The following is a 12489-nucleotide window of genomic DNA, read 5'->3' as shown; positions in this document are numbered from 1 at the left end:
GGGGGGGGATTTTAAATTTGTTATTGTTGCCCTTTCTGCCAGAGAGGGCTTTGTTAGATCTAGACTGGCCACTTATCTTAAAAGAAAACTAATTTTAGTGGCTACAAAACCTCGAGTTACTAGGCCCTGGAATAGTGCATTATGTATGAACACAAAATGGGAAGGGGTTTGGTCTAGCAAAATATCACTTATGCCATAAATTGATTAGGCAAACTAGAATCTCTGACATCCTTGTATTTGTGGACTGTCTTTTAACCCCTTAAGGACAATGGGCAGTCCCTAAACCCATTGAAACAATGCATTTTGAGCCCGTACATGTACGGGCTATCATTAAGGGGTTAAATATTGCTTCTGTATTTTATCTTAAGTTATCTATATTTAGAATACAGGTTCATCACTTTAGAACTTTTATATTATATTTTGGGGGTTCACACTTATGTAATTTCAATTTATTGCAGCCCTAACCCTATGTACATTCTCAGCACTTCATGCCTCATGTTATTTCAGTACTGTTAGTGGTTTAAACGCAGACACACACACGTGTTATATGCATACATGCTTTAATGACATCTAGTAAGCCTGATATAGATTGTAGGCTGAGGGGGCAGACCCGCCCCCCCGGCACAATAAAAGGAAAAACAAAATGTGAGCTTGTTAAAATGCTTGGCTTAAAATAGGGAAAAAGGAGATACAGTGAAATGTAAAAGAAATAACTGGTTAACATGAGAAGAACATGAAAGTATTTCAACATAGCTTGTACTATAGCAGATGTGCTTAGCAAAAAGTTAAGTTGTTGTGACAGCTAGCACCCCAATTCTGCTTAGCTAAAAACCTTGATTATTTGCTTCATAGAGCGCTAGGAAGGTAATTTTAAGGGACACTCAAGTGTTCCAAGCAGGATGTTTAAACAGAGTAATATAATATGCAATATTCAAACCTTATGCAAGAACTGTAGTTCAGAAGTTGCAGATTCCTACCTCCTGTGGTCTGACCCTTCCTAAAACCCATCAACAAGAGCGCTTTTTGACACAGGGGTATCAGACTCATAAAAACAGCCCTGGAGGTGACTAACATCGAGTGTACCATGTGTCATGATAGGAACAAATGCATATGCACCAGAAGCCCTTACAGAAATTTAAAGCACATATGATGGCTGGAATGTCCCATTTAGTTTAACTATGCACACCTATAAAACTAATGAAAAAAGGTGTAAAATAACCTTTTGGTTTGGTCATAATTTCTACAATACTAATACACAAAGGCTCTGCATACTGTGAGTTTATGTTTGTACAATCAAAGACAAAAAGATCTGATATTGTATAATGCAATAAAAACAAACTAGCATATTTAAGAATACTGAAACACCGGAAATAAAAAACCAAAAGAAACCAAGTATTTAATGCTCTAAACACAAGGAAAATTATTTGACACAGGACAGGTTTTGATCCTCATGCCTTTTTCTTTGTATTCTTGGCAATCTTTATCAGGACTTTCTAAAGAAGAAGAAAAAAAAAATTAAAAAAAAAATCAGAATTCATAAGGAATATGTACATCAATATCAACTCCAATCTAAGCATGTCAGCATAATCTAAAAATCTTATTTTGAATAATTTAACATTAACACTTAACACATCTGTACAAAGCAATGATATGACAGCATGTAAGTTAATGGAAACTCAAATTTTACAAGTGGTAAAAATGTTTTTAAAAAAATTAAAAGCTAAAGGGCTAATATTGCAAAATAAAAATTTCAGACAGCTGCATTTAGGCCACATGAATGTGGCTATAATGTTAATGGGCCGGCTGTAAACAATGGGTCAGTTTCAACCCCTTCATAACATTCCATGCCATCGTGAAAAGGTGTGCCTGTAAAAACTAATGTCATGAATAAAGTGTGCACTTCACAATGATCCCAGGCTTCCCATCAACCATAGCAGCCCCTAAATTAACCCTAAAGACCCCATCAACCATAGCAGCCCCTAAATTAACCCTAAAGACCCCATCAACCATAGCAGCCCCTAAATTAACCCTAAAACACCCCATTAACCATAACTGCCCCTAAATTAAACCCCGCCTCTCCTAACTTTCAGCAGCCCAAATATGAATTTTGTACTCAGATGGATTGTGGACGCTATAAGGAAATGGGCGGGGCCAATCGTCAGTGACTGCAGGGAGGGACTGGTAAGTAGTAACTGCTGTGAGTCGCACTGAATGAAACCGATTATAAAATGAGGGGTATTTTTCACCAGTGTTGCTTCCTGAGTGGACAGTGTGATTTCACAGAAGTGTGATTGACTTCGAGAGACATTGTGTTTAAGTGTTACCTTTAATATTTTGAGAAGTGTATATAAGTGCTAACAGAAATCCCTAATATAGAATTTTTCTGTCTGTCAATAATGCCTTTTTTGGCCGATATATTTCGGTCACATATCGGTGCATCTCGTTTTTATGCAGATCTTCATGCCTGTGCGTGTGTGTGTGTGTGTGTGTGTGTGGGATACCATGGCATAGGGAGGCTGTAATCACACTCCTATTATGCCCAGGTGTGTGTATACATACATACACACACACACACGGTGAACGCTGAATTTTCGGTTTAGGTCCCGAATTTTCTTTTTGGTGCATCCCCTGATAAAAACTGCAGCCGGAGCTTCATGGAATTGGTTTTCATTGCCGAGCAGCTGCATGCAAGCCTCACATTACCAATGCCAATTGTTGGATCAAGTGGTGTAAAGCATGTCGCCACTGAACTCTGGAGAAGTGTAAACGTGTTCTGTGTCGCGACTAATCAAGCTTCTCTGTTTGGCAATCTGCACATTAAGGGGGTACTTAAGAACTGATGCCTTTATTAGCAAGCAAAAAGGAAGATCTCTCTCTGAACTATATATAGCACTGGCGAAGGTCGAACGAATTAAATTAAATCCCAATCCTGATAAGAGAAATAGCAGTAATTCAGACGGAGAATAAATCAAAACTTGACGAGAAACTAGAGCAAGCCATCTCCTACTCTAAACAGAGATGGTATTTTTAAAGTAATCGTCCGAACAAGTGGATAACAAAGTTAAGTCAATAGCTCAAAGACATAGAATAAAGAAATTAATATTAAAGAATAAAACACTTCACAAATTGCAGAAGCCTTTAGAGACTATTATAAATCCCTTTATAACCTCTGATCAAGAGATATTTCGCTTTCCCGTATTGAATGCTTTTTACGTAAACTTCCGTTACCAAAGCTATCTAGAGAAAAAGCAGACCCTTTTCACCGAGTGAAACGAGAGGCTATTTTAAATCTAAAGAATCGGAAATCACCTGGCCCAGATGGTTACACAGCACTATTTTATAAGATCCCTTGATTTCTCCCCTTTTGCTGATGGTCTTTAACAAGATCGGAGAACAAGGTGTTGCTGCTAAAGACTTCCTCCAAGCTTCCATCTGTCCAATTCCAAAACCAGGGAAAGATCCCTGTTTCCTCTCTAATTATAGACCAATCTCTTTAATAAATGTTGACGCAAAGATCTATTCCAAAATTTTAGCAAAGAGATTGAAAAGTTATAACATATTTGATTCATCCAGATCAATCAGGATTTATCAGCGGCAGAAATGGAGAAGATAACACTCGGAAACATATTAGATCTGATTTCGCAGGTCCATTATACTCTTACTCCTGTCTTCATGGCCTTAGGCGCAGAGAATGCCTTTGATAGGGTTAGCTGGAACTTCTTGAGTGCTACTCTGGATGCTGCAGGGATTACGGGATTCTTTAAATCAAATACAATGGCTTTATATAGCACTCCTACTGCTACGGTCACAGGGCCCGCTTTGAACTCTACATTTTTTGATATTGCCAATGGCACTCGACAGGGGTGCCCCTTGGCCCCCCTGCTTTATGCATTAACAATAGAACCTTTAGCGATCCAAATTGGATCACTGCAAGGCTCAATCTTTTAAAATAACGTTATATGCAGATGATATTCTCACTTTGACTAATCCAGAGGTTTCAGTCCCTGCAGCTTTGTCAGCCATTCGAGAATTTAGTTTATACTCTAATTATAAATTGAATCTTCCAAAGACGCAGGCGATGTCAGCATATATTTCTCCTGTACAAAAGACTCACCTCGCTGAGTATTATCATCTTGACTGTTCGAAAGAGTCGGTGGACTATCTGGGGATCAAATTAATGTTCAACTTAAAAAAACTGGTCTTTTCTAATTATGAAATTGTGTTGAATAATGTTGCTTCTCAAGTAGAAAAAAATGAAATTAATAGAGCTATCTTGGGCTTGGTAGAGTTGATATGGTAAAATCTTATCTAATCCCCCAAAATCTTATATCTTTTTAGGACAATACTTCTCAGAGTTTCGGGTTATATTTTGGATAAATTCTCAAAACTGTTTCTCTCCTTTGTTTGGAAATCGGGTCAGAAAACAATTAAGAGTAGTTATAGATATCTGGGTCTAGGGTTTCCAGATATTAGAATGTTACATGAAGCTGTAATGTTCACACATGTGTGTTATATTGGGACATTAAAAAAAGATAAAGATTTGGGTTGGCTGCATTGTGAACGCATTCAAGCGAATGAGTACGCCTTATTTAACTTTTTTTGGCTTAGGCCTTCTATCTTGAAACAATTGAACTTTATGAATCCAATTATAGTGGATGCAATAAAAACAAGTCATACATTTATAACAGTAGAAGGCCTAGATGTGGAATTCACAGCTCTTACTCCTTTGAACGTTCTTAAATATCATATGCAGAACATTGACTTTACAAACTGGACCTCAAATAATATCTGGACACTTGGGAGATTTAAAATTGAATGATTTCTTAGTTTTTCAGAGTTACAAACTAAATTTATGCTTCCCGATAATGAATTGTTCACTTATTTTAGATTGAAACATTTTTTGAAACCCCAGATCGTCCACCCACCTTTAGAATTAGAGTTAATTATTAAGAAACATCATAATATAATATCATGATATCTTATCTTGATACCCTAAAAAATGATATACTGCCTTTATCTGTAGAAAAATGGCAAAGTGATTGTGAGATCACATTTCCTATGGAAAGTCAAGACCTAGGCGCTACGCCAAGGAGGCTCACGATTCTTCCTGGTTCGGAAAGGTATTAATGTTTTGCTCAACATGTGACAGTCAAGCACATCAGTTTGAAAAGCTGGAGTCTGATACAGGATTGGGTGTAACAATATGACAGGAAAGACATACAAACTAATCTTACGTCTATCCCCCATAAAAGGCCAATCAATAAGTTGTAGTGTTTGGGTCTGGATGTTAAAATAGTTGAATGGATAATGCAATGATTAGGGGCTGGTTGGCCTGAGGCACTGATAGGGTATAGCTAGATACATCAGTGGTACTGCCTCTTTACAGATCTCTGGTCATATTGCATACTGTTCTGGAGAGCCCACTGTAAAGACTATTAACCACTGAATTTAGCAACATAAGGCGTGTAATTTTACATTGATTAACAATTATATTTTGTGTTTCAATTTGTTTGGGGCGCTGGCCCACAGCTCTGATTAATGGGTCATTAGCAGTTCCTTTAGCTGGAGTATACAATTTTGACTTCTTGGCAACCTTACAAAAAGCCTCATTCAGAGGCTTGTCACTGTTATTAACCCCTTCGTGACAAAGGCTGATTTTACTTTTTGTACCCTTCGTGACAATGGCCGTTTTAACATTTCTGCGCTGCTCGTGTTTAGCTGTAATTTTCTTCTTTCCCGTTTACTGAACCCACACACATTAGATATTGTTTTTTTCAGGACAAGAAGGGCTTTCTTTAGATGACATTGTTTTGATTGTATCATATTATTTACTATTAAAAGTATAAAATATGGTGAAAAATTTTGAAAAAAATGACTGTTTCTAACTTTTAGTTGAAAAATCTTTTACTCATCTATAAAAGGTAATAAAAAAACCTGCTAAATAGATTCTACTATTTGTCCTGAGTTTACAAATACCCAATGTTTTTATGTTTTTTTGCTTTTTTCTACACATTATGGGGCAATATGTACAGGTAGCGTTTTGCTATTTCAAAGCCATTTTTTCCAAGTCTGGTAATTCTTCCCCACATGTGCCATTTCGGGTATCTTTGAAGCCGGCCAATGCAATTTACCCCATCAAATCATATATTTTTGAAAACTAAACAGCCCAGGGTATTCCAAATGCTGGTATTTTAACCCTTTCCAAGCACTTATTCTACCATCAGCCTTTCTCAAACTTTATGGTAGTAATTTTTTTGCATTTGTTTTTTCACACACATTTTACTTTAGGTATGAATAAACAGGTTCTGGTATATGTCACTATCAAAAAACACCCCAATATGTGTTTAGCAACATCTCCTGAGTACAGCGATACCTCACATGAATGATTTTGCCTGGCTGTTTGGGGGCAAAAGGGCCACATTTGGGGCATGCACATTTTTCAATGTTGAACTTTGGCATTTGGGGATCCACTGCCCATGCCCTATTTGGTACATCTTTGAGCCGGGCCATTTCAGTGTGCCCAACAAAACCATATATTTTTGAAAACTAGACACACCAGGATATTTTAAATGCTGGTATTTTAACTCTTTGCATGCACACATTTTACCACCAGCATTTTTTCAAAGTTTGCAGTAGTATTTTTGTGTGTGTATTTTTCCCCACACACACCAACTTTATGTATGAATTTACAGCTCCTGGTATATGCCGCTGTCACACGACACCCCAATATGTGTTCAGCAACATCTCCTGAGTACAGTGATACCCCACATGCATGGGTTTGTCATTTTTGGGGGGAACTAAAAGGCCACATTTGGTACTTGTGCATTTTTCTAATTGGAAATTAGATGTGTGGCCATCCTTCCCCCCGTGTTAATTGGGACCTTGTTGAACCCGGCCAATTCAATTTACCCCATCAAATCATACATTTTTTAAAAGTAGACACCCCATGGGCATTTAATATGCCAGTATTTTAACTCTTTCCATGCGAGAATTGTTTTAAGCTAATATGCTAATTTTAGGACTTGCTCACAAAAATATATTTTTTATATATATATATTTTATTTTTTGCCTTTTTTTATTTTTTTAACATTTTTTTTCAACTTGAAGGTCCCCCTGATAGTGACATCAGTGGGAAATTATTTTTACATTTTACTGTTTTTTTACAATTTTTTTTTCTAATTATTAATTTTATTTTTAATTTATTTTTTCTAATCACACTGTGATTAGAAAGCTGAGCTCCATTGACTTGCATGGTTGAATGCAGTACCTATATTCAACCTGCAAGTGGAGCCAGAGTTCTCTAGAGGGTCTGGAGACCGTCTAGCGAACTTTTTAGACTTTGTTTTTCTTTATTGAATTTTCCCGGACCGCCGCCATCTTGTTGATGGCGAAGATCACCGGCAGCTGCGGCCGTGACCGCTCTCCGGAGCGGTCACAGTCCATCCCCAGGTAAGTGTTTGGTGTCGCTGGATGCGAGGAGGATCGAGGCATTCCAGCGACACCATTTAAGTTTAGGAGGCGATCGTTGATCGCCTCCTAAACGCTTTTAAAACGGGCGTCCGCCGCCATACAAAGTATGGCGGATGTTGACGCCCCGGGGAGGGGCCAGAGATGGCCCCTTTGTGCCGATAATGGCGTTGCTGAATGCCTCGAGGTCGAGGCATTACAGCAACGCCGTTTCGGTGCAGAAAGCGAAAATAGATCGCTTTCTGCACCCGTTTAATGATGTGCCGGTCCTGGCACGTCATTTGTCGTTATCGACTTGAATTTCCGTGACGTGCCCGGACCGGCAATTGTCATCAAGGGGTTAAACACCCACTTAAACCCAGCAGACAGTTGTCATTTCCTATGGAAACTTCAACTGGAACTCATTAGGAAAGTAGGCATTATCCAGACCTTTGTCTATTCAGAAGACAATACTTTTCAAGCCATATATATACATATACACACACACACACCTTACCTTTAGTTTTTGATAGTGGGCTAAGCTGCTACAATGCGTAACTTTAGCAACCTCTTCATTTGTGTAAAACAATGAACATAGTTTGCAGTAAAATCCAGTCTTTGGTACAACATAATCCACACCTAGGGAAATAAAAGTAAAAACATAAAAAAGATTTGCTAATAAAAGCAGACGTACGGACTCATGGACTTGCCAGCAAATCTGTTTTTTTCTCTTTTTGTTTCTTCCTTCCTTCAATGTAGCCTATTTTAGCAACCAAAGCCCTTAATCTGTGTGAAGCGATATCAAAACATTGTACCAGAAAAAGTCTTTCTAAATAGCTTTTTTAAAGTCTAAGTGTATCACTGTACTCAGGTGTTGCTGAATACATACTGGGTGTTTGACGGTGATATTTCAGTAGCGGTGAATACATGTCAGAATTACAAGGTGTGTGAATAAACACAAAAACACGCACCACAAACATCTTATAATTCAGGTATGAATTTACCGCTCCCGGAATACATAAAAAAACTCCTGGGTACAGTGATACCCTCCATGCATGGGTTTGTTGTTTGAGACTTAAAAGGCCACCTTTCTCAGGTGTGCCATTTTTTTGGAATTTGGACATCTGACCATCTTTGAACCTGGCCAATTTGATTTACCCCATCAAATCACACTTTTTATTTTTTAAAAGTAGACACCTCATGCTTACCAACGCAAGGAGCCTAAATAACAAAATAGGGGAACTAGAAGCAATAGCATACACTAAGAAATATGACATAATAGGAAACACGGAAACATGGTGGGATGAGACGCATGACTGGGGAGTTAAATGGTTACACATTTAGGAAGGATAGAAAAAGCAAGAAGGATGGTAGGGTATGTTTGTAAGTCAACAATCACCTTGGGACAAAAAAAATGAAATCAATTACTGGTTGGCATGTGTTATAAGCCACCTAATGTTCTTCCTCATCAGTATTAATAGGTTTTAGAGTAAATCGAGAAAGCTGCACATCTAGTTAACGTTAATTATTGTAGATTACCTGGACATAAATTGGGACAGAGGAACAAGTAGTTCTGCAAGAAGATTCAGGTTTTTGAACCTGTTAAATGACACTTTCACGTCACAACTGGTACAAGCACCAACTAGAAAGAACTTTTGTCTGGATCTTGTTATAACAATGTTGATCTACTGTCAAACATTCAATATGGTGTCTTTTGAAATAAAGTCAAAGAAATTGCACAAAGGAAAAATTGAATATCTTCAAATATTAAAAAAGAGTACACTTCTCAGTATGTACCATTGGGAAATAAATATAAAAGAAACAGATTGAAACCAATGTGGCTTAGTGGGGAAGTAAACCAAGAAATAAGAAAAGGGCTTTTAACCCCTTCGTGACAAAGGCTGATTTTACTTTTTGTACCCTTCGTGACAATGGCCGTTTTAACATTTCTGCGCTGCTCGTGTTTAGCTGTAATTTTCTTCTTTCCCGTTTACTGAACCCACACACATTATATATTGTTTTTTTCAGGACAAGGGCTTTCTTTAGATGACATTGTTTTGATTGTATCATATTATTTACTATTAAAAAAAGCATAAAATATGGTGAAAAATTTAGAAAAAAAATGACTGTTTCTAACTTTTAGTTGAAAAATCTTTTACTCATCTATAAAAGGTAATGAAAAAACCTGCTAAATAGATTCTACTATTTGTCCTGAGTTTAGAAATACCCAATGTTTTTATGTTTTTTTGCTTTTTTCTACACATTATGGGGCAATATGTACAGGTAGCGTTTTGCTATTTCAAAGCCATTTTTTCCAAACCTGGTAATTCTTCCCCCCATGTGCCATTTCGGGTATCTTTGAAGCCGGCCAATGCAATTTACCCCATCAAGTCATATATTTTTGAAAACTAGACAGCCCAGGGTATTCCAAATGCTAGTATTTTAACCCTTTCCAAGCACTAATTCTACCATCAGCCTTTGTCAAACTTTATGGTAGTAATTTTTTTTGCATTTGTTTTTTCACACAAATTTTACTTCAGGTATGAATAAACAGGTTCTGGTATATGTCACTATCATAAAACACCCCAATATGTGTTTAGCAACATCTCCTGAGTACAGCGATACCTCACATGAATGATTTTGCCTGGCTGTTTGGGGGCAAAAGGGCCACATTTGGGACATGCGCATTTGGTACATCTTTGACCCGGGCCATTTCAGTGTGCCCAACAAAACCATTTATTTTTGAAAACTAGACACACCAGGATATTTTAAATGCTGGTATTTTAACTCTTTGCATGCACACATTTTACCACCAGAATTTTTTCAAAGTTTGCAGTAGTATTCTTTTGTGTGTATTTTTCCCCCACACACCTATGTTATGTATGAATTTACAGCTCCTGGTATTTGCCGCTGTCACGCAACACCCCAATATGTGTTCAGCAACATCTCCTGAGTACAGTGATACCCCATATGCATGGGTTTGTCATTTTTGGGGGGAACTAAAAGGCCACATTTGGTAGGTGTGCATTTTTCTAATTGGAAATTAGATGTGTGGCCATCCTTCCCCCCGTGTTAATTGGGACATTGTTGAACCCGGCCAATTAAATTTTCCCCATCAAATCATACACCCCATGGGCATTTAATATGCCAGTATTTTAACTCTTTCCATGCGAGAATTGTTTTAAGATAATGTGCTAATTTTAGGACTTGCTCACAAAAATATATTTTTTATATTATATATATATATATATATATATATATATATATATATATATATATATATATATTTATTTATTTTTTTTGCCTTTTAAAAAAAAAAAAAATGTAAAAATTTCTCTCAACTTGAAGGTTCCCCTGATTTTTTTACTATTTTTTTCCAATTATTAAATTTTATTTTTTAATTTATTTTTACTAATCACACTGATTAGAAAGCTGGGCTCCATTGACTTGTATGGTTGAATGCATACCTGTATTCAACCAGCAAGTGGAGCCAAAGTTCTCTAGAGGGTCTGGAGACCGTCTAGCGAACTTTTTCACCTTTATTGTTTTTTTTCCCAGGCCGCCGCCATCTTGCTGATGGCGAAGATCACCGGCAGCTGCGGCTGTGACCGCTCTCCGGAGCGGTCACAGTCCATCCAAAAGGTAAGTGGTGTCGCTGGATGCCTCCATTCCAGCGACACCATTTAAGTTTAGGAGGTGATCGTTGATCGCCTCCTAAACGCTTTTAAAATGGGCGTCCGCCCGTTGACGCCCCGGGGAGGGGCCAGACATGGCCCCTGGTGCCGACCGTGGCGTTGCTGAATGTCTTGAGGTCGAGGCATTATAGCAACCCTGTTTGGGTGCAGATCGCTTTCTGCACCTGTTTAAAGACGTGCCGGTTCTGGCACGTAATTTGTCATAATCTACTTGTTTTTCCGTGCCGTGCCAGAACCGGCAATTGTCATTAAGGGGTTAAAGCATTTAAATCAGAGGCATCCTATAACATATAAGGAAGCCAATAAGGTATGCAAAAAAGGTGATTAAATGAGAACGTGATAGCCAAAGAGCAAAGCCAACCCCAAACAACTCTTTAAATACTTAAATGGTTACTTGATGACCAAGAAAAGGCAGAAACTTTAACTATTTACTTCGAAACAAACACCCTGAAAAACAGCAGCACTGCAGGGGACCCTGGATCCTCTGTGGCAGGTGAAGGACGTCTGCACGATGAGCGCAGACAACCTCCGCTATCTGACCCTTCCGCCGGAGCTTCTATGAGAGCACCGGCGTGATGTGTCCTTCCGGTGCTCAGTCAGAGAAGCCCCCGCATTCCCCTGCTGCCTGCTATATGAGAGGGACAGTGCAGCATTAACCCCTTCAATGCCGCAGTTCTGTATGGTGCACTGCTGCTGGTGGCCTGCCTGGAAGCCCAGCAACAGCAAAAAAGCTCTCACTCCTACTTAAAAATTATGTTTAGAAACAGGGATGTGCATGCATATTTAACACTGTAAGAGCCAAAATAAATGAAAATACCAGGCATATGAAGAGTTTTCAAAAACAGGACATACCTAAATATAGTTTGAGGATTTTTCCCCATTTGCACTGGTTATATAGTTTATATCAAAAATAATTTATTCTATCATAAGGGAGGGAAACCAGTACTGCCACTGTATTAAGGAAAAAGGAATTTACGGTGAGTAAAAAATTTCCGTTTTTCCTGGCATACAGTGGCAGTACGAGTGGGATGTAGCAAGATCCCAGAACTGGGGGGGGCACATATCAGGAGACCACCGCCTGGAGCACCTTATGCCCAAAATCCGCCGCAGAGGAGGAGAAGATGTCTAGCCGATAATGGTGAATGAAGGTGGAGAATGAGGACCAGGTAGCAGCCTTACAAACGTCCTCAGGCGAAGCTGCAGCCTTTTCTGCCCAGGAGGCCGCCATGGCCCTTGTGGAATGGGCCCTAATGGGCCATTGTAGAGTGAGACCAGAGGAGTGGTAGGCCATACGGATGGCGTCCACCAGCCATCTGGGAATAGAAGATTTGGAGGCCGCTCTAACGGC

At 38.6% G+C, this 12489-nt stretch overlaps 1 protein-coding gene across 1 annotated transcript in view; it reads right to left on the bottom strand.

Moving 5' to 3' along the window:
- Positions 1–1448: 1448 nt before the first annotated feature.
- Positions 1449–12489, bottom strand: part of LOC149275914 (matrin-3-like) — a 45394-nt gene continuing 34353 nt past the window's right edge. The window contains exons 15-16 of the mRNA XM_089504143.1: positions 7964–8085; positions 1449–1493 (exon numbers count right to left, since the gene is read on the bottom strand). Coding sequence (XP_089360269.1) covers positions 1449–1493; positions 7964–8085 — 167 coding nt within the window. The remainder of the gene's footprint in view (positions 1494–7963; positions 8086–12489) is intronic.

Source organism: Sceloporus occidentalis, unplaced genomic scaffold (genome assembly GCF_023333645.1).
Source record: "Sceloporus occidentalis isolate IW3139 unplaced genomic scaffold, rSceOcc1.0.p SCAF_257, whole genome shotgun sequence".
Taxonomy (NCBI): Eukaryota; Metazoa; Chordata; class Lepidosauria; order Squamata; family Phrynosomatidae; genus Sceloporus; species Sceloporus occidentalis.
This window is presented reverse-complemented; position numbering and strand designations above follow the sequence as displayed.